General features: G+C 31.8%; 2 protein-coding genes across 2 annotated transcripts in view; one reads left to right on the forward strand and one right to left on the reverse strand.

Moving 5' to 3' along the window:
• Positions 1 to 1,469: 1,469 nt before the first annotated feature.
• On the reverse strand, positions 1,470 to 23,621 carry LOC143045942 (ribosome biogenesis regulatory protein homolog). Its single transcript, XM_076218794.1, has 10 exons — positions 23,428 to 23,621; positions 10,932 to 11,004; positions 10,246 to 10,284; positions 9,390 to 9,428; positions 8,679 to 8,780; positions 7,827 to 7,905; positions 4,243 to 4,350; positions 3,063 to 3,217; positions 2,516 to 2,652; positions 1,470 to 1,583 (listed from the first exon to the last, which is right to left on the reverse strand). Exons 1-10 carry the CDS (start codon positions 23,577 to 23,579, stop codon positions 1,478 to 1,480), a joined length of 990 nt encoding a protein of 329 aa, XP_076074909.1. The 5' UTR covers positions 23,580 to 23,621; the 3' UTR covers positions 1,470 to 1,477.
• Positions 17,242 to 23,645, forward strand: part of LOC143045938 (rho GTPase-activating protein 44-like) — a 75,381-nt gene continuing 68,977 nt past the window's right edge. Inside the window, exon 1 of the mRNA XM_076218783.1 lies at positions 17,242 to 17,389. Coding sequence (XP_076074898.1) covers positions 17,376 to 17,389 — 14 coding nt within the window. The 5' untranslated portion in view covers positions 17,242 to 17,375. The remainder of the gene's footprint in view (positions 17,390 to 23,645) is intronic.

Below are 23,645 nucleotides of genomic sequence, written 5' to 3' on the forward strand. Positions count from 1 at the left end.
CAAATTTAGTTGTATTTTTGTTTATAGTATCTCGTCAACTAACAAAACCATGATTATTTTTTTATAGAACACTGAATCTTGCAAATAAATTTGAGGTCAGAAAAAACTGCTAGACAGACATAAACACTGTACAATCATTCCTTTTATCAGATATAGTGGCCCGAATGCTTATGGTGTCTGAGAAATACATATACCAAAAATAAAATTATAATTGTCCAATGTACTATGAAAAGAACTAGGTGTCAGATGAAAACTGCCAGAAAGATATAAACATGTTACAACCATACCAAACATCAAATACAAGCTGAACTATTTCTTATAGTATCAGAGTAACAGATCCTTCAAAACAAGAATGTGTCGACAGTACATGGATCCCCCACTTGTACTATCATTTTGTATGTTCATTGCACTGTGAAATTTGGGTCAAATCTGTTATTTGTTATAAAAATTACAAAGATTATATTATAAGGAAAATGTGTACTAAATGTCAAGTTGATTGGACCTCAACTTCATCAAAAACTATCTTGACCATAAAAAAATTTAACCTGAAGGGGGCACCATCATTTGCTATATTCTGTACACCCTGAAATTTGGGCCAAACTCTAATTTGGCATTAAAATAAGTAAGATATTAAGTTTCAAGTTGATTGGACTTCACATTCATAATTAACTACCTTGACCAAAATTTAAACCTAAGCGGGACAGAAAGACGGATGAACAGACTGACAAATGGATGTATGAACGGGTGCAAAGTCCTGAAATCATAATGCCCCTAGGTGGGGCATAAAAACTAAACATTGATCATTAACCATGAAAATGTGGCCATGATCATGTGAAAATGAGGCCATAGTCATGTACCTGTCCCAAGTAAGGAGCCTGTAATTCAGTGGTTGTCGTTTGTTGATGCGTTACATATTTGTTTTTCGAACATTTTTTTGGTACATAAATAAGGTCGTTAGTATTCTCATTTTAATTGTTTTCCATAAGTGATTTCGGGGCCTTTTATAGTAGACTATGCAATATGTGCTTTGCTCATTGTTGAAGGCTGTGCCGTGACCTATTTCTGTGTCATTTGGTCTCTTGTGAACAGTTGTCTCATTGGCAATCATACCACATCTTTTTTTTTTATATATTTCAGATGAAACCTGACAGTAAACCTTGCAATCATTCCATGCAAAAAATTAAGTTGACCTATTGCTATCTGAGATACAGACTTCGATGCTTTTTATTAACCCAGGGATCACTACAACAAATTACTGAGGCAGTAAAATCATACTGATGAAGGATATCTGTTGTCAGAAATATTTATAGATAATTACATTGAATAATTTCTTTTTTTTAATATTTGTGTTGTTTTGTACACTTTTTAGGAGTTTATATAATTTATTTATTGTGTACATGTATCTTTACTAGTATCGATGAGACATCCTTATTAGAAAGACAAATGACATATATCTAGAAAGACAAAAACTAATTTATCATCTTTTATTTCTTTTTCCTCTTTTTGGTTGACTATTGTTTTTGCTTCCTTTGCTTCCTTTACCTCCTTTGCCTCCTTTTTTGTCTGTTTTCTGTCTTTTTGAACTGGAATATAAAATTATATATTTATGATGCAAATAAAATTAAAATTCATACACAAATAAATATCTCATTTATATATTTTAATCTATGTTTTAAATATTTTTGTATTGACATCTATACAATTTGAGTTAAATGAAAAGAGGATATGACGTCCCCTTCTATAAAAAATAATGGAAAGTGTTTCATTTCATTATCATTGTTCATGGCCAAATAATAGAAAGCTTGTATATCTTTTACAGGCTAGCTCAAAGAATTTATCTAAAAAATGTGTAAATTTCTTATGAGGCATGGAAGTTAAGATAACAAATTATTATTGCACAACAGTTGATGTTCTGTGCTTGTTATATATAACCTACATTGTGTTGTTTTCTGCATATTTACTGTTACCATTGTCATTATATATTATGTTCTTTTGCTAATATATTCATTCATTCATTCAGTATAAACTAAATAAATCACATGTCTGGCATTATAATTGTCTCATAAACTGGTAGAAAAATATTCCATTGTTATTTTTTTATTCGTCTTAATATTCTCAACAATTTTTTATTCATTATTTTTACCAATGTTTCACAATGTGTTTACATGAAAATTTAAAGAACATAGTGTAAAATATAACTTTTTTTTTTAAACACTATTCACACAGATTGTTAAATGACTTGAAAAAAGTATATTCACATATTTTGTCACAGAAGTGTGAGTTTACTATAAAACTACAAGATGATTAAACTGCCAAGGCATCTGTTTAGTTTTTATCCAGCATCTCTGCTTATTTACACCACTACATTCAATATATTGTTTACTTTGACTGAAAAGAACAATTAAAATTTTGATATGGAATAAATCTTTCTGGTTAGACTTTTACCCTAGACAATTGCCATTTCATTAAGCACTGAATATTTTGGCAAGATGAAGAAAATATATAATATGTTTACCTTGATCTGTTTTCGTCCTTTACATGTGCATTTACAGCTTGAGTTACATCTAATATTGGTGTTTTATTCAGAACACTATTTAATATATCTAACTGCTTTGTATTTTCTTTCTTCACATCTCCATAGTTGGGTTCAAACTGAAATACAAATTCATATTCTATTATTATATTGCATTATCTTGTGTAGATATTTAAAGTGATATTTTTTAGCACTTAAGATTTGCTTTGGACAAAGCATAAGCAATTCTGTAGATTCTTTTATTTTAATAGATGCTAATTTTCATGGATTGAGAAACAATTGCATTTCAAGTGGATATTAAATATCCATGGTAATGGTCTGAATACAAGCATATATAGAATTTATACTTTAATGGAGAATTAAATTCATGGTTTATCTGTGCTTACAAAATCTTCATTAGTTAATATCCAACGAATAATAATGAACCCACAGTAATTTTTTCTAGCACTTTTCTGTGACCTTGCAGCCACAACTTTTTTTAAATTCTGCCATGTCAACAGTACAATCTATATTACAATAATCTTCTTACCTTTCTCTTCTTTCCAGTAAATTTTGAAGGTTTTTCTTTAGGTAATGTTTCTGTAAACTTTCCTATAGAAGCTGTAGATTTCTTTGCTATTGCCAATGCTTTACCAAGATGATCTTTAGAAGGAGCAATTGTTGGTGTTAATCCAACCCCAGGAACTGAAATTTAGAAAAAAAAATGTTGACACAGAGATACCGCTTGCCCTTGAAGTAATTATGATATATAACACAATGAAAATGCTGAAATATAAGTATAAATACTTTAACATGTAAACTATGCAAAACTATCAAATTAAAATAATAAATTGCTTCGCCGAGCGCAACTGGATACAACCGCAGAGGTCCAACCATGAACAGTTGGGACAAAAATGGACACAATATTCGTGCTTGATACAGGTCTGAATTTGGATTGTAATTAAATATTTGACACATAATAGGTTTCTGACACAGAATAACTGTAGTCAAAGAACTTAGAATTGGTTATATGATTTGAATTTATATATTATGTCAGGCATTCTGTCTTCTTCACCAATAAAAACTGACTGCCACTGAATGGCGCTATAGTGTTGAAATTGGCATTAACCACCAATCAATCAATCAAGTTTGTTGTAAATTAGCCCAAGTAATTCAGAGGAGAAGATTTATGTAAGTGTTTAGATCTGTCAACATGTTTTTTTAAGAAGATCTTTTATTATATATATAATTATATTAATTCTTTTATAAGGTTTCACCTAAACATTTCCTTCTACACTTAATTCAAAATTAATAGCACAAATATATTAGCTGCTTTTTAGATAGTCATTGAAGAAATATGATTCCTTTCTTTCAGGGATTTAAATTTATTCTTTTGAATACGATAGCTGTTAATCAATATCAAGTAGAAGTAAAATAAAAATAGTTTGTAATAATATTTATGCAGTTATGCACCTAAAGTATGCCCTACACTGGATCATGACATTGTGTGAAGGAATGATCTAAGTCTATTATGAAAATTATGTCATTCTGACATTGGACACATTTAACATAAAATTTAACAGTAATAAAGTTTGGTTCAATTAAGACATCTTTCCCTTTTTCCTATTGAATACATGTTATAATTAAAGGTCATATAGAATTCAGTAAATCAGTAAAATACCAATTATAAGAAAAATAAACCTAAAAGAAATTTACTTTGTATGCATTACCTTTTGTTTTTTGTGCCCTGGCAATATTTCTCAGTCTTTGTAATTCATTCTTAGATGTCCTTTCATTTTTCTTTTTCTTCCTTTTCTCAAATTGGTCTTCAAATGGATCTGAAAAAAAACGTAGTAATTCATTTTTAAAAACCTTAAATTTACTATAGAATTCAGAATAATTGTAACTAGATATCATTGAGATGGCAGCCATCTCTGTGGGCCCCGCTGTGAATAATGTGCATTAAAAAATTGTATCTTTACCATAGGACATGGGTTTGTCAACTGAAATCAAAGTTTTTGACCTTGACCTTTGACCTAGGAAGTTGTAAATAAATTATGACACATCCTTTGGTGTTGGTTTATAAACAAGTCAAGTATAAACTTTGAAATGATAACGGTTCTCAAGATATAGAGCGGACACGATCTTTACCATAGGACATGGGGTTGTCAACTGAAACCAAAGTTTTTGACCTTGAACTTTGCCCTAGGCAGTCGTTCATAAATTATGACACACCCTCTGGTGTTGGTTCATATACATGTCAAGTATAAACTTTGAAATCATAACGGTTCTCAAGATATAGAGCGGACACAATCTTTACCATAGGACATGGGGTTGTCAACTGAAACCAAAGTTTTTGACCTTGACCTTCGACCCAGGAAGCTGTACATAAATTATGACATACCCTCTGATATTGGTTTATATACATTCCAGGTATAAACTTTAAAATGATAACGGTTCTCAAGATATAGAGCGGACACAATCTTTACCATAGGACATGGGGTTGTCAACTGAAACCAAAGTTTTTGACCTTGAACTTTGCCCTAGGCAGTCGTTCGTAAATTATGACACACCCTCTGGTGTTGGTTCATATACATGTCAAATATAAACTTTGAAATCATAACGGTTCTCAAGATATAGAGCGGACACGATCTTCACCACAGGACACAGCGTTGTCAACTGAAACCAAAGTTTTTTTACCTTGACCTTTGACCTAGGAAGTTGTACATACATCATGACACGCCCTCTGGTGGTGGTTAATAAACATGTAAAGTATAAAGTATGCAATCATAATGGTTCTCTAGATATGGAGCGGACACAAAGTTAAAGTGTTACGGACAGACGGACGGACAGACTGATCACTATTGGGCGACCCGCCTACGGACAGACGGATGGACTATAGGGCCATGACACGCCCTCTGGTGGTGGTTAATAAACATGTAAAGTATAAAGTATGAAATCATAATGGTTCTCTAGATACGGCTGGACGGAAGGACGGACGGACAGACTGATCACTAAAGGGCGACCCGCCTAAAGGCGCAGCCCTAATTAAGTAACGGTTTTATTTGAATATAGTCTGAGCAATGTATAAATATGATTGAAAAGCTGATCTAAAGTAGTGGCTTGCTAATATGTTGCTGTGATCAAAATATCTTTCTGCTTTAGTTTTTGAGGTGAAGCTCATATGACATATGTCAGATGATCATGGATATTATTGCCTGAACTATATTTACAGCCAAAAGACCTCATCCTGAAAATACTTTACCTTATCATAGGAAGATCGAAAACATAGTCAAGGTTAGGTTACAATTATTGGAGACTCCAGACTACATATTAGTTATCCTACAGATGACGAGTTGATATGATATTGAGGTTGTAAGCGAATTAAAAAGACTGTTGTTACTTGCAAAGTCCTACATTAGAGTTACCTCTCTCACATTTCAGATTTCAGACAAAAATGCAATGTTTTTCTTCTTAACAAAAATTACTATTATGCTGAAGTTGTTATATTGAAATATATGTATAAAATGGGAGAAAAAACATACTATGCTGGGTTCGACACTAACGCTAGCCCGCTAGCCCGAGACTAGTAACTTTTGTGTCGGGCTAGTAAATGTCCGTGGCGCGGTAGCCCGAGGGGCTAGTAAATTTATTTGTCATTGAACATCAATCTGTTGTACTTTCGGCAAATACAGTCCAAACGCCGGTCACATCTGACAACTTCGTCGAATTTTGTCTACACTGGTTCCACGACCTCTTTATTTACATACAGATACAGATACTGGAGGGTAAAATTTCTACCGTAAACCAGTCGCTATATATAGTCAACTCGGTCTAAGATTACTCGGCCCATAAAGTAAGAATGCACCACGTTTCAAGATAACCCGTTTTGAAATAAATATTAATTATACTGCATATACATTTTGGTTTTATTATATTTTATTAATAATCACATCAGAGATCCTGATAAATCGTCTGAATAGTTTAGCCTTATCTATTACATAGTCGTCGCGTAAATAGTTTAAATTGGAAATGTCCTTTCGTTCTTAAAATAGAGCATTGAAAGGTTCCCTGTTGAAATTTTCCTTTACTCCAAAGGTACACGTGGTGATGAAAACTTTTCGATCTTCTCTGTCTTTATAGAATTAGCGTTTGTCATGTCGTCATAATTCTTTTCGTATTGCTCGGGATTTATCATTACAGTTGCAATGGACTGAAACGAAAGTAAATTTCCGGTAATAATATTAAATGTGATTAGCTTTTTTTGAGAGCTGAGGGGTGATGATGATAACAAGACTAAGCCATTGGTATCAGAAAGCGTCCATTGCACGTACCGGGATGTATGCATGTCATAATGCATTAACGAGAACAGGGTTAAAACTCGTCATGAGACAAATCAGTTGGAACATGAAGACTCAGCATCAGAAACCAAAAGTAAAATAGGGGACAAGTCAACTTATTTATGTAAATAAAATTAAACAAAAACAGGACAACAGAGATGTAAACAAAAATGAAAAGTGGTGAATATAAACAGCTATATGACTTTTTGTGTGATGGTCAATACCCTCTAGAGTTTGATATTATAATAATGAAAGAAGATCATTTAGAAGGAAGGCCAAGCAATTTGAAATTAAAAACAATGAAATGTTTTATACATGTTGACAAAAAAAAACACTGGAGAAAACATTCAAACTTGTTATTCATAAAGACAAACTGAAAGAAGTATTGTACCTATGCCATAACGAGAGTGGATGCAATCTTGGGGTTAATGAGACCTCTTGTTAAAAAATGACAATAAATAAAGTGTTAAAACAATTCATTGATTCCTACTGTATATTTAAAAACAAATGTCTATCTAGTCTTATTATTTTTTGTAAATTAAATTATTTGGTTTTAGACAAGACTTTTAGTGCAATTTGGACATGATTTCACTATGAAAAAATATCCATCAAATTCCTGCCGTTAGATTTCTTTCGTGTTAATTTAAAAAAAAATATTTTTTTTATGAAGATATAAACAAGTATGAAATAGTTATTTTTCAGACTGAAAACATCTTCTTAAAAGGCCTAAGAATGCAGGATTTTGCATCTAAATTTCAAAAAATTTGAAAACCAGACCCCCCTAGCAAGTCACTCGTGGGCCCACTCACCGAGCTACCTGACACAGAACAGGGCTAGTTGAATATAATTTTTACTAGCCCTGCGGGCTAGTACCTACAAAAGTTAGTGTCAACCCCTGCTATGATACCATGGTCATTAGGATAAAAAAATGAATGGAACAAAATAATTTCAGCTTTTTTTTTTTTTTAACTTACCTGCATTTTGAGGAACCTCTATCAACCAATCTTTAGTATCATCATTGGCACGTTTATATCCCCATCTAGGTTTATATTCCTGTAAAAACAAATGTACATTAGATTGATAATTATTAAAATCCATAACTGTTATGGATTCAGTATAGGTCACATGCTATTCTGCATTGAATTTTTAACAAAGACAGCTTCATCAGAAGTTTGAAAGGGCATCATCTTCAGATTATATCAGAAAATAAAGATAAATTTATATAATCTATTCATTCTTGACATTTTCATTTTAGTTTACGACTGAGCAGATACTGCTTGGTACAAAATGTCCACTACAAATTACTATATTTTTTATGGTTCAGATTATAATAAAAAAAAAAATCTGTGTGTGTGCGTGTAGATCTACAGCTACATTAATGAAGATACAGTCAATTGTAATATACTAACCTCTAAATTATATAAATGTTCTTTGCAAACATGAAGCTCAAAAGCAAAGGGTACAAAATGTGCCATGTTGTAATGTAATATTTAAGAAAGATCGAAACTGAGTATAAAAGCGGAAATGAACACTCCAGCAGACATATAGCAGAGTACTCAAATCAAATCAATCCTTCATCAAGGCATTTGATTGTTAGTAAATATAGTAGATTGGAATTATTTCTATAAAAGGTTATAATTTATATTAATTTAACTGCATACTTAATTCATTGACTTATTCAATTAAAACACAAACTTATATAGAAGCACATGTAAGACCACAGAAAGTGATAACATGTGAACACAACATTATTCAGTATTGAGTAGAGTAAAAACAAAATTTGTATATACTATTAGTCATTGAACAAAAAAATAGAATAAACTTACTTTCGACTGTTCATCAAACACCATTCTTCCTTTTTTCTTTTTATTTATTCCTTTCATTCTGGCATACTCTTCCCATTTTGTTGCTTTTCTTTTTTTTGGTACCTAAAATATGGAAATAATGATAACAGATTGTTTTTCTGTGATTTTCTAAATTTTTTTTAATCTTTTTCTTCAACAAACCTTACAACATATCTATGCAAGCTTCTGTTATCATTTAGGTTTATCAACATGTTTGCAAATGTTCTAAATTGCATATGTGATCCAACTCCTGTAAATGGTTAATTAAGGCAATATTGTTCATCCAACAATCTCGAGAAGTAATTTAACATATTGTCTAGATGGACCCAGTAAGAGGTTTGTGTGCAAATACAACTGGTATAACCTGACCATAGTTTTGCCAGTACCAACTCAGGATATTGTTTGTTGGTGTTGTTATTTGAATATTTATCAAGCTTTAATGCGAATGAAATGCAAATGACTTCATTCATACAACAAAACAACTATTACTATATTTCGTACTATTTCATATTCTCAACAACAACAAAATTTCAATATTGTTAAGACTAATTATTTTTATATACTGACTTCATCAGCCACCCTAGCAAAATATCTCGATAACCATGCTGATAAAGTTAGTGTCAGTAACAAAAACACAATTATTCTTTTTAAGTATTACAAAATTTATTCAGGTAAACTAAAAATCATACTTACTGGTTTTTCTCTAGGGATAAGTGTTTTAACATCAGGTAACTGAAAAGAAAAACAATCTTTTCAAAACAAATAAATTGTTGGGGATCTCTTTTCAAGCATTGATTACTATGTTTGTGCAAGTAGAAAATCCCTAACTTTAAAAAAATCTCATCTTAGCAGAATTTGTTATTTATAAAAAAAATTATCAACAGTAATGTAAACTTTCATTATGTTGGATAGCTGAGATGGAATTGTCTCCCTTAGTATACATGTATTCAATTACTTCAATAATAAAATTGAGAAAGGAAATGGGGAATAAGTCAAAGCGACAACAACCCAACCATAGAGCAGACAACAGCCGAAGGCCACCAATGGGTCTTCAATGTAGCGAGAGAAACTCCCCCACCCGGAGGCGTCCTTCAGCTAGCCCCTTAAAAAATAAGTTTACTAGTACAGTGATAATGGATGTCATACTAAACTTCCGAATTATACACAAGAAACTAAAATTAAAAAACTTACAAGACTAACAAAGGCCAGAGGCTCCTATCAATACCGATGCCCTCATTTTTCTTATCAACTTATTAAAAATTTATTTCTCCCCAATTAAAATCTGGAGTCCCCAAATAGTCAAAAAATAACAAACGGACCTTAGAGCTACGGTTCCGCAGCTAGACTGTGATGTGATTATCAATAATGGTGACATACAATTCTTTATCTTGAGGGAAAATTACAGGAACAAATTAAATGTCAAAATGTAATTTGTACAAAAAATTAATTGCATATGAATAAAGCGATATAAGTTATATATATTTTTAGGGGGTCTCTGTCTCATTCAACACCTACTTTAATTCATATCTACTATAGTCTACTATATTACCTCTGCAACTACAACTTCGTCTTCTCTGTGAGTTGGCAACTATAAAATAAAATTATATATTATTATATTCATGTTTGTAAATACTACTATCTATACTAGTTTTTTGTTTTCATGTCAGTGTGGATAACACAAAATCAACTATATATTTTGAACTTTTTCATTATGATTTTTTTATAATAATGTATTCTAAATCATATATGTTTGTCATGCCTGTGTTAAAGATACAAGAATTTTACTATTTTTGCAACTTTATAGGCATGAAACCAATGGCTCTTATTATACTTCCACCTTTTATGTCATATTTGACAATACTTCATTAAATATCCTCATTACTTAGATAATGACAAAATAATTTTAAAACATCAGCAGGCAAGTTACATGTACTAAACATAAGCAAACAGTCATTTTTTTAATCAACAAGCATTCTGTAAGTATTGCATGGCAATACATAGTCCCCTACCAATTAAAAATAATTAATTCTAATATGACGTTCTTCTTTAGCTTTGGGTACAAAGCCATGTTCTAATTCGAATAGAATAAAATAACAAACAAATATTTTTTTAAACCTACCACTAAATCTTCAAACAATTTACTAAAGAAAAGGATGAAGTTGAAGGGGACTAATAATTGTATACATTTGTACTTTATAATCCAATATCCATGAATGCTAACATATTCCAACGAACCTGCCATATTCTGTTGATAAGTAATTGTGTGTTGTCTCTACTCAAGTCTTTTAAATAGTCTTCTCTGTTCTTTCTACAAAATAAATAAATAATGCAGGTAAGTGATTAGTAATATAAAAGCTTTTCTGCGATATATGACAAATAAAGAAATAATTCATGGAGCCCACAGGTTAATGATCATGAATTGACTTTTTTTTACAAACATGATAAATATTCACAAGAGTGCACACGCTGAAATGTCTTGCCTTCTTTACTTATCATTGATATAATGTTGATAGTCCTAAATATAAAGCTTTATTACAACTGTCACATAAACTTAACATTAATCAAGAAAACTTAACATTGACCAATTCAATGAACAATATGAAAATGAGGTCAAGGTCAGATTGACAATGCCAGGCAGACATGAATAGCTAACAATTGCTCCATATAACAAATATAGATGACCAATTGCTTATAAATTAAGAAAAACAGACCAAAACATAAAAACTTAACACTGAGCAATGAACTGTGAAAAGGAGGTCAAGGTCAAATAAAACTTGACATATAGATCATAAAATATTTCTATACATCAAATATAGTTGACTTATTGCTTATAGAATAAGAAAAAAAAAGACCAAAACTCAAAAACTTAACTGACCACTGATCCATGAAATGAGGTCGAGGTCAAGTGAAAACTGTCTGACGGGCATGAGGACCTTGCAAGGTACGCACATACCAAATATAGTTATTCTATGACTTATAATAAGAGAGAATTTAACATTACAAAAAATTTCAACTTTTTTTTTAAGTAGTCACTCAACCATGAAAATGAGGTCAAGGACATTGGACATATGACTGACAAAAACTTCGTAACATGAGGCATCTATATACAAAGTATGAAGCATCCAGGTCTTCCACCTTCTAAAATATAAAGCTTGTGCCACTGAGCTGCCAGATCACTATCACTATGTCTAGCTTTCTGCAACTAAAGTCACAGACTCGATAATAAAAACTAAAAACAAATTATTTATAAAGTTCTATTGTGATAACTTATAACCAGGTGCTCCGCAGGGCACAGCTTTATACAACCGCAGAGGTCGAACCCTGAACAGTTGGGGCAAGTATGGACAAAACATTCAAGCGTGATACAGCTCTGAATTTGGATTGTGATCAAATTTTTGACATTATATGGGTTTTTTACACAAAACAAATGTCACGATTTTACAAATCAATTAAAGATTTCTTCTTCAAACTTATTTAAATCTAAAATTAAATAGTTGACACAGCATAGGTTTCTGACACAGAATGAATGTGGTCTAATGAACTTATTTTTTTTTGTTTTGCCTTTGAGCAATTCACTATGCTGTTGAATATTAATCCTCTCAAAAAATGTTTGAAGAAATTTTCTTTTTATTTATGAAATCTGAAATGAGAAAAATTTACCCCCCCCCCCCTTCCCCCCCCATTTTTTTTTCACATCCCTCTTTCCCTTTTTCCAAAACTGATATCAATTCAAATTTCTAATGGAGTTTGCAACAATAACTACTCTTTTAAATACATCATAAAATATCAAAATGTAAAATAAAGTGCTTGTTATCACTGAATGGTAAAGATTGGTTGGTAGTAAAAGTGAATATACATTGTATATTGTATAAAACAACGATTTAAGTTCATTTCAACTACTATTCTGAACAAAGAAAGATAACTCCAATTGAAAATTTCTTGCTATTGCACAATATTGTGCAATTAGATATTTCTTGCTATTGCGCAATACTGTGCAATTGAAAATGTTTGCTATTGCACAATACTGTGCAATTGAAGATTTCTTGCTATTGCGCAATACTGTGCAATTGAAGATTTCTTGCTATTGCACAATACTGTGCAATTGAAGATTTCTTGCTATTGCTGAATACTGTGCAATTGAAAATGTCTTGCTATTGCACAATACTTAATATAATAATTTTGGATCCTGATTTGAACCAACTTGAAAACTGGGTCCATAATCAAAAATCTAAGTACATGTTTAGATTCAGCATATCAAAAAAACCCAAGAATTCATTTTTTGTTAAAATCAAACTTACATGTAGATTAATTTTGGACCCTTTGGACTTTAATGTAGACCAATTTGAAAAAGGGACCAAAAATTAAGAATCTACATACACAGTTAGATTTGGCATATCAAAGAACCCCAATTATTCAATTTTTGATGAAATCAAACAAAGTTTAATTTTGGACCCCGATTTGGACCAACTTGAAAACTGGACCAATAATCAACCAGATGCTCCGCAGGGTGCAGCTTTATACGACCGCATAGGTTGAACCCTGAACGGTTGGGGCAAGTATGGACACAACATTCAAGCTGGATTCAGCTCTAAATTTGGATTGTGATTAAATAGTTGACACAGCATAGGTTTTGGACACAGAATGAATGTGGTCTAATGAACTTAAAATAATTTTTTTGTCTTTGAGCAATCACTATGCTGTTGAATATTAATCCTCTCAAAAAAATGTTTGAAGAAATTTTCTTTTTATTTATGAAATCTGAAATGAGAAAAATTAAACCCCCCCCCCACCATTTTTTTTTCACATCCCCCTTTCCCTTTTTTCAAAACTGATCTCAATTCAAATTTCTTATGGAGTTTGCAACAATAACTACTCATTTAAATACATCATAAAATATTAAAATGTAACAAAAAGTGCTTGTTATCACTGAATGGTAAAGAGTGTTTTAATTTATCAGTTGGTAGTAAAAGTGAATATACACTGTGCATTGTATAAAACAATGATTTAAGTTGATTCAACTACTATTCTGGACAAAGAAAGATAACTCCAATCAATTGAAAATTTCTTGCTACTGCACAATATTGTGCAATTAGATATTTCTTGCTATTGCGCAATACTGTGCAATTGAAAATATTTGCTATTGCACAATACTGTGCAATTGAAGATTTCTTGCTATTGCACAATACTGTGCAATTGAACATTTTTTGCTATTGCACAATACTGTGCAATTGAAAATTTCTTGCTATTGCACAATACTTAATATAATAATTTTGGATCCTGATTTGAACCAACTTGAAAACTGGGCCCATAATCAAAAATCTAAGTACATGATTAAATTCAGCATATCAAAAAAGCCAAAAAATTCAATTTTTATTAAAATCAAACTTAGTTTAATTTTGGACCCTTTGGTATTTAATGTAGACCAATTTGAAAACGGGACTAAAAATTAAGAATCTACATACACAGTTAGATTTGGCATATCAAAGAAACCCAATTATTCAATTTTTGATGAAATCAAACAAAGTTTAATTTTGGACCCCGATTTGGACCAACTTGAAAACTGGGCCAATAATCAAAAATCTAAGTACATTTTTAGATTCAGCATATCAAAGAACCCCAAGGATTCAATTTTTGTTAAAATCAAACTAAGTTTGATTTTGGACCCTTTGGACCTTAATGTAGACCAATTGGAAAACGGGACCAAAAATTAAGAATCTACATACACAGTTAGATTCGGCATATCAAAGAACCCCAATTATTCAATTTTTGATGAAATCAAAGAAAGTTCAATTTTGGACCCTTTGGGCCCCTTATTCCTAAAAACCTGTTGGGACCAAAACTCCCAAAATCAAACCCAACCTTCCTTTTATGGTCATAAACCTTGTGTTTAAATTTCAAAGATTTCTATTTACTTATACTAAAGTTATGGTGCGAAAACCAAGAATAATGCTTACTTGGGCCCCTTTTTGGCCCCTAATTCCTAAACTGTTCAGACCTCAACTCCCAAAATCAATCTCAACCTTCCTTTTGTGGTCATAAACCTTGTGTTTAAATTTCATTGATTTCTATTTACTTATACTAAAGTTATTGTGCGAAAACCAAGAATAATGCTTATTTGGGCCCTTTTTTGGCCCCTTATTCCTAAACTGTTTGAACTAAAACTCCCAAAATCAATCCCAACCTTCCTTTTGTGGTCATAAACCTTGTGTCAAAATTTCATAGATTTCTATTTACTTAAACTAAAGTTATAGTGCGAAAACCAAGAAAATGCTTATTTGGGCTCTTTTTGGCCCCTTATTCCTAAAATTTTGGGACCAAAACTCCCAAAATCAACCCCAACCTTCCTTTTGTGGTTATAAACCTTGTGTTAAAATTTCATAGATTTCTATTCACTTTTACTAAAGTTAGAGTGCGAAAACTAAAAGTATTCGGACGACGACGACGACGCAAGACGCAAGACGACGCAGGACGACGACGCCAACGTGATAGCAATATACGACGAAAAATTAAAATTTTTGCGGTCGTATAAAAATGAAGTCAGTAAATTTGTTTTATTAATGTATTTATCTATTGTCTCATTTAACTAGTTTTTACTTTCCATTCTGTGTAAATATATGTCCAAAAACAAGAATATGTCCCCAGTACATGGATGCCCCATCCGCACTATCATTTTCTATGTTCAGTGGACCTTGAAAATGGGGGGAAACTCTAATTTGGCTTTAAATTAGAAAGATCATATCATAAGGAACATGTGTACTATGTTTCAAGTTGATTGGACTTCAACTTCATCAAAAACTACCTCGACCAAAAACTTTAACCTGAAGCGGGATGAACAGACGAACAAACAGAAGAACGAACAGATAGACTGACACACAGACCAGAAAATATAATACCCATAATTGGGGCATAAAAATAATATTGGCCTAGTATTGCACATTATTACCCATTTATGGGATATAGTGCAACCATCCAGGGTAATAATACAATGTATGCCAAAATAGTTTTTCAAACTGAGATGGAGCGGATACAAATATGTGAGGATAAATTGTTGTACCGACCTTGCATAATAAAAGGAAATCAAATTGTCATATACAAAACAATAATAAAAGGAAATCAAATTGTCATATACAAAACAGACTGATTAACCATGATCAATGTTATAATTGATGAGATATATTCTATACAAATTAAATGCATACTCTTATAACTAACTGTAAGGCCACACTTAAAATAATCTTTTGGTTTGCCCAAACCCAATCTAATTAAAAACCGATCTCTCATCGCTCCTGTTTCTGATATGTCGCGTGGGAGATCTAACGAAACCGGCTTTGAGGTCACATGTGAGTGAACTAAAAGTTATGAATTTACAAAGATATGCAAATGAGTTGACGACCTATTAATAAGCCAATCAAAAAAGTTTATGAATTATTTTGACTGACGATTTCGTCGTAAATAAAATGAGTTACATCCCTTTGCCTTACGTTAAACTTCCAAGATCGTGGAAGACTCAATTTCATTGGTCGAAAAAGACACACCTACGAGGTCACTCACATGTGACCTCAAAGCGGGTTTCGTTAGATCTCCCACGCGACATATCAGAAACAGGAGCGATGAGAGATCGGTTTTTAATTAGATTGGCCCAAACCCTACCCAAAAGTTGAGACATTGGGTAGGTAGATAGGTAAGTATATATTTTTTTTCAGCAAAGAGAAATTGAAGTGTCAGATGTTGTCAAGTCTTCATCCCTATCTTATTAGAAAAAATGTTCACATCAGGACATTTAATTAAAGATTTTGAATAGGCAGCTATTTTCTGGGAAGATAGGGTTAGGGCATACAAACATATTTAGTTTTATGGCCTTATATAGGTGGTAAAATGACAAGGACACATATTTATCATTTAGAAAGTTTTATTTATTGTTTCAGTTCAAAAATATAATACAGAATATAAGAATTGTTTATAATGCTAGACAAATTTAAATACCCACCTCCAGCTTTGTCAAGGTTAGGTAAATTAGGATTATAATTTTTTTTACAAAGGAACAGCTTCTACACCTCAATTAAAAAAAAGAAAACATAAAATTGGAAAATAATATATTTCAATAAATGAACTAAGTTTCCACGGTGTATATCCAGTTATCAGGACTGACACAAAAAGCATTCTTGCTTATTTAAATAAACAAATCAATCTGTGTGTGTCCTTACAAGTGATAAGTATATGATGATTTGTTTATCCATGGTTGAATTATCAGATAGCAAATACATATTATTGAAAACTGCCCATGTATGACATACCCCAGAATTGTATATTTCCTATTCTCTATTATCAAAAATAATAGGATATTTAATCAAACTTTAAAGTCTAAATCAAATGTAATATATTATCTTAATGCAAGCTTAAAGGTGTAATTTAAGAAGCATGTGTTATTGTATTCTTTAGGTAATGAGTTTACCAATTTAAATCTCTTATCGCCATTAGACATACATGTAGTGTGTTTAAAATTAGTTATTGGTCAGTGACATAATAGGTGTTTTTCAACTTTACCAGTTGGAGGTGACCTATTTATTCTTATTTGAACTATTTATGTAATATATTGTTGTAAATTAAAGCATCCATAGTCCAAGATAACGGAACTTGCTGGAAAATAGTGAAATTATTGTGATATATCGGAATAATTCAATGTTTAAGAGATGGTAAGATGAAATTTAAATAGACTTTCATTCGTTTATTTAAATGCTATTTGTAACTTGCCGGCAGAGCTGTTGATAAACACATTTTGTGACGTCAGCAATTTGTTTGCTTCTTGGGTCACTGCACTTCAGAAATTTAGGGGAAAAAATTACTTCTCCCTGGCAGACAAACCAGGAGAAGTTGAGGCACAAAATGGAGACCTCAGGGAGAATTGAAGGATCAAATAAATTTTTTTTTTGTAAATTGAATTTCCCCCTATCTACATGTATACCTTTTTGTTATTTAAATGAGCTTTTTACATGATAACTGTTAATGTGTTTCTTCATTACAATGCCTTGTGGTCTGGTTAAGTTGAAGGAATTGAATCAAGGCTTTGCATGAGAGAAATCTATTCCTAAATTTGAAATGATTATAAAATTTAAAAAATGAAAATTTCATTTAAACAATATCTGCATATACATGTACATGGCATTATTTCAGTACAGGTACTAGGATAATCGATATCATAATGATACCCTTATGGACTAATAGTCCACCAGCAGATGTACTCATGTAGTGACACAGTTTTAGTAATATAACATTATCACACTAATTTAACTGCATCAGGTGCGCATTTCAATAATTAATGTATCTTCAGTGATGTATGAGATGTCAAATTGACAGCAAACTGGGTTTTCTGTATTTTGAAAGTTGCTTTCAGACATTTCTGACCTGCCATAAGCTATGCAAATATATCAAAGACCTTAACTTCTGAATAGCAAAAGTAATAAATTGCTCAGCCCAGCCCAGCTGGATATGACTGCAGAGGTCAAACCCTGAAAAGTTGGGGCAAAAATGGACACAATATTCCAGATTGATACAGGTCTGAATTTGGATTGAAATTAAATATTTGACACATAATCATGATAATAGGTTTCTGACACAGAATAACTGTAGTCAAAGAACTTAGAATTTGAATTCATATTCATTTTTTTGCTTTTGTGCAATTCACTATGCTGTAGCGATTTGACCCCCCCCCCCCCCCCCAATTTAAAATCAAAGAGCAGATTGCTCTGAGGGATACGATTGCCATTGTTTTCATTGACACATGTATACATGTAGCTGGATAATATTATTTTCAAAACTAATTCAACTGCAAATGTAAAATGTAATTTACGTTATCTGAATAGTTACAAAATAGCCAAAAGTGTATGGACAATGTACTTATGTTTATTGTGTTTTATTTTTGTACTATCAATTCCAAGTTTAATTTCCACAGCAGTCACTGAGACTCAGAGTTAGAGAAGTATTTCACTTCGTATCTTATCACCTATTTTCCTACGTTAATTCTAGGAGGAACCCCATTCCTAACTCTTTAAATATTTAATTTCCTTTGGGTCAGTGATCATGACTCCTTTCCGTACACATTCCTCAGTTTAAATTGCGATCGTTTTTAATATAATACGACGTTTATCGACAGAACGAGTTAATTTTTCTCAACGTTTTGTTTTGATTCAGAATTCACGGAAGTGACTTCCGGAAGGGAGACAACTCGAAACGATAATATGGAAGACTCCATTTCGCCTCAAGGGGTGTTGAAAGTAAACCTTCACAATGTGGACTACATTTATTTTAATTTAAATGATGCATATGATTTAAAATTATGCAACAACAATAACTCTCAATAGCAGACATACATAGAGTTATAAATTAATCAACTGAGTAGGGAATCCAGAGCAACCATTTAACCTAGTACCCCTTGAAGTCAAGAGAACTATACGCATACGCATAATTACCTAAACAAACCCTGCAGTAAGAACGAATATTAAACCTAAATGGTTCTCTATTTTTTATGGAAGTACAATATCAAATATCAGTTTAATAACGGTGACATATAAGTAAAACTCCACTTCAGTTCTTATATGACAACTTTTATCACAACTGGGGAATTCCCTCTGAAGTGTTTCTAAATTTATAAAAACACTAAATACAAATACTGCTTAATTCTGACTTTCCGTGTTGTTAAAAACACGCATATAAGTCAAAGGAAATATTAAACATGAAGATTATGAAAAGAACATTATAGGAAAGTTGTTTAAGTTCAATCCTTTTGTTTGTTTTTAACTTTTAAACTAAGACAATCATAAGAGTCTGAGATGGTCCTTAATGTTTAGAATAAAACGGTTGACGTGAGGGCATTGTCCTGAGCCACTGGTATAAGTCTACAGATTGCTTGAAAGCAATCGTATCCCAATAAAATTAGACAGAAATTTCTTTTTAATTTCTGAAATCTTGAGAAGAAAAAAATTGTTCAACCCCAAAAAAATCTTTTACTCAATATAGTTGAATATACATCTTCGTTAGCTAAGGGTTAAGATCCATTCCCCTCCTCTCCACCCTTGGCAGATTGAGCCAACATTTGTAATAACAATGTTGCGCCATGCATCTATTGATTGATTAAAGTCATGCCCATTCTGAATACATTTTTATTGACTAATGGTAGCACTTAAACACTCTTCAGTGTGGAGGTGAAAACATGGTAGAGTCTAGAGTCTACAAACTTGGTGAAGCAGGAAACGAAAATTCCAACATTAGTGCACAGGAATGAAAGGGTTATGATTCAATCTCCATGACCTGTTTTATGATGGCGGACCGCCATTGTTAATATATCATCCACCACTGTCAAAAGATCCCTGTCATTGTTCAATTATCTTCACCATCGTCAAATGATATTCCCCATTGTCAAAATTTGTTTTTGATTTTCTACCCGCTGCCATTTTTGTTAGCAATTATAATAAATAATTCTGTAGGCTTTTAGTATTATAATCCAAAGGGTACTTCTAATTTTTATACAATTGGCTGTAAAACTTTTTTTGAACTATTTAAGGTTCATCAAAATACAGACAAACTGATGTATCTAAGAAAGTTTTCAGGCATGGGAGGGCCTAGATATATAAAAATTACAATTGTTTACAGATGTCTATTGTCAATCTATTGTCCATTTAAATTAATACTACTCACAACATCTATTATATGAGGGGAGCTTCTCAAACGTTTTCCCAACTTAAGTTTATTTTTGCACCTTCTGCAGGAATGAAAAAAAAATGAAGAGCAAAATCCAGAAAAGTTTATAATTTTCTGAACTATAAAATGCATTTAAAATTTAATTACTGGTATCTAGGTCCAGCCATGCCTTGGTGCACAGGTGTGTCTGTACTCAGAGTAAAATTTGTGGTGTAAATACAGCCATTTTAGCCAAAAGGTTGGTGTCAAGTATTGGTGACATCAATGCATGTGGCAGAAGACTTAGGGATATATCATGAGATAGAATTTTTTTATACCTTGCAAAAATGAAGAGAAAATGTTTTCTTGGTACAAGTAGAAAATAAAAATTTCCCTGTCAGACCAGTACAATTTTTTTTACTAAAAGAGTTATCTCCCCTTAATGGCTCAGTTGAAAAACTTGATACTTTGATAAATATAGATATATATATACATCATGTACATCGATAAGTCTTTTTATTATTTTTAATTAACATTTTTCTGTAATCTACAACTCACATTATTATATTTTGTTATAAGGTTATGAAACGTCTCACTACAAATCGACTAGGTACAAAACAACCTGCACCTGATTTAGCATTGTAACAACTCTTCAGACAGTTTATGTACCGACAAAGTGGTACTTACAAAAATGTATATGTATCTACTGCAGAATATACATCCTTGTATGAAGAGGGAACTAACATGCTGATACCTTCTTAGCTTACCTTCGGATATATACATCAATAAGTCTATTTATAATAAATTTATTTTTAATCAAAATATTTCCATAACCTACAACTCATATATTAAGGTTCATCATAACAAACGGACAAATATGGCTGTATTCACATGCCAAAAATTACTCTGAGTACAGACTTACCTGTAAAGTTGGAAAAATTTTAATGCCTAGCATCCACTAGATATAATAAAGTTAAATGCATTTTGTGTTTCAGAAAGATAAAATCTCTTTTGGATTTTGATGGGCATTTTTTTTCCTTCATGCAAAAGGTGTGAAAATTGACTAAGTTGTTGTACAACTATGAGATGCTCTCTCAGGTAAAAAACCGGTTTGTATTGTTTTCATTGTCCTTAATTGACATGGACACCAGGTATCTTCACAACTATAGGTGAGTTAAAGAGTTTATCTGAGTCAGTGAGTGGACAGTATCAAAGTAATTCAGGTGTTTGTTTATTTTTGCACCTTCTGTAGAAAGGAAAAAAAATGCCCATCAAAAACCAAGAAAGATTTTATCTTTCTTAAACACAAAATGCATTTAACTTTTATATATCTAGTGGATGCTAGGCATTAAAACTTTCCAAACAGCACAGGTAAGTCTGTACACAGAGTAGTTTTTGAGTTGAAAATACGGCCATACTTGTCCATTTGTTATGATGAACCTTAAATATTGTTATGGCTCCGTGTTGAAGGCTGTACATTGACCTATAATGGTTGACTTTTTTAAAAATTGTTATTTGGATGAAGAGTTGTCTCATAGGCACTCACACCAGAATTATAGTTAACCCGTACCAATGTAAACTCGTACCAACGTCAACTCGTACCACTAAAAAATAACTCGTACCAATGTAAACTCGTACCACTGCTAACTCGTACCAACTTATTTAAATGCATTTGATTGGTGTTTAATTATGAATATAAATTATATACTGTTATTTTTCTCAATACCTCTTAAGTCTGTAAAATGTATATAATTTGAAAGTAAAATGACCAGTCTGTAGCTAATGTTCCATGTGTATTAGATATAGACAATACCTTGACAGATTTGATTTGTTGTCTCCCTTGAATCATTCTTTTTTAAACTTATACTGATAACCATTGGATTTAATTTTTAATCATTCCAAATCAGTTACATTGAATAGATTTGGGTACTTTTCTTTTGTTTCTCGAAGGATTTTTATTCACTGAAAGAATTAATTTAGTGTGTTTTAAAGGTTGTAAATTGTTTATGACTAACATGTTAAAAGTATGAATTTTTTTTTATATATAATATTTTGCACTTGGTAATGATTGCCGACCGAGAAATTTAGGGTTGCATAGCCAGTGAAGGTTGTTTTTTTTTTAGTTGTAATGATAAACCAACCAGGTAAGGGCTAAATCGCCAGTGGTCGTTATGTACTTCTATGTATTGTTATCAAGATTTTAAGTAATGTCATGTTCATTTTATGTGTGAGATATGCATTGCTTTGAAAAAGAGTAGTGACTCCTTCAGAGGAAAGTAAATGAGACCTGAAATCATCCTCAGATTAGTCTTTCGTTTGCTATGTTGTCACGGTCTTGTGTGCTATTATTTATTAGCCATGGCGTTTATTTCTTTATATGAGTTTGACTGTCCATCCATGGTTCTAATGGTATTGTGAATAGCCAGTAGACGTAATGCTAGTGTTGGCAGCATAATATTTTAAGTTTATTTCTATTTATGAGTTATGAGTTTGACTGTCCATCTATATTGTGAATAATGGTATTATGAATGGCCAGTAGGCTTAATGGTAGTACTGGCAGAATAACAAAGAATATATATTTTATTTTGATGCTTTATCTACCACAATTGCAATAACAATCATCTATAAAAAAATAACAAAATTATTAATTTTAGAAAGAAAAAACACCACAAAACATTCGTATTTTTTAATATATTTTTAATGGTACGACTTCCCAGTGGTACGACTTTAAGTTGGTACGAGTTAACTTTTTTGGTACGAGTTAACATGGTACGAGTTTCCGTTGGTACGAGTTAACTTGCTTCCCTCACACCACATCTTCCTATATCTGTATAAGGTTACGAAACGTTTCAGTTACAAAATAACTAGTTACATGTAGTTACGAATAGACTAGTTACAAAACGACCTGCAACCACTGTCATACTGTTTAATTTAAACTAATAAATTTAAACAAACACTTTTTACCATATAATATAAACATGATAGAAGAACAAGTTAGTCTGTTATCATGGTGAAAGTGTTACTGAGTTATTTTTGAAAATTATGGAGGTCTTCTTACTTTTGTAATTTAAAGTCAATAGGATTTGTGTCACACACAAGGAGATTTCCTTCATCTATAATGACATCAATCTCTTTTTCAACTTCTATAGTTTTAAACTTTGATTCCTTTTCAGCTGCTTCTCTCAAAACTTTTTCCACGAGGTCTGCCATCTTCTGTTTACATCCAACGATAAATAATAGACTAACACTGATTAGTCAATTGAAAAAGTTTAAACC

The sequence above is a fragment of the Mytilus galloprovincialis genome, chromosome 9 (assembly GCF_965363235.1).
Source record: "Mytilus galloprovincialis chromosome 9, xbMytGall1.hap1.1, whole genome shotgun sequence".
Classification (NCBI taxonomy): Eukaryota; Metazoa; Mollusca; class Bivalvia; order Mytilida; family Mytilidae; genus Mytilus; species Mytilus galloprovincialis.

Coding starts and splice junctions, on each gene's coding strand:
- LOC143045942 (XM_076218794.1), bottom strand. CDS start 23,579: ATGGCAGACCTCGTGGAAAAAGTTTTGAGAGAAGCAGCTGAAAAGGAA. Junction 11,005..23,427: donor ATTGACTTTAAATTACAAAA/GTAAGAAGACCT, acceptor TTTATTTTGTAG/AAAGAACAGAGAAGACTATT. Junction 3,218..4,242: donor CAGGGCACAAAAAACAAAAG/GTAATGCATACA, acceptor TCTAAATTTCAG/TTCCTGGGGTTGGATTAACA.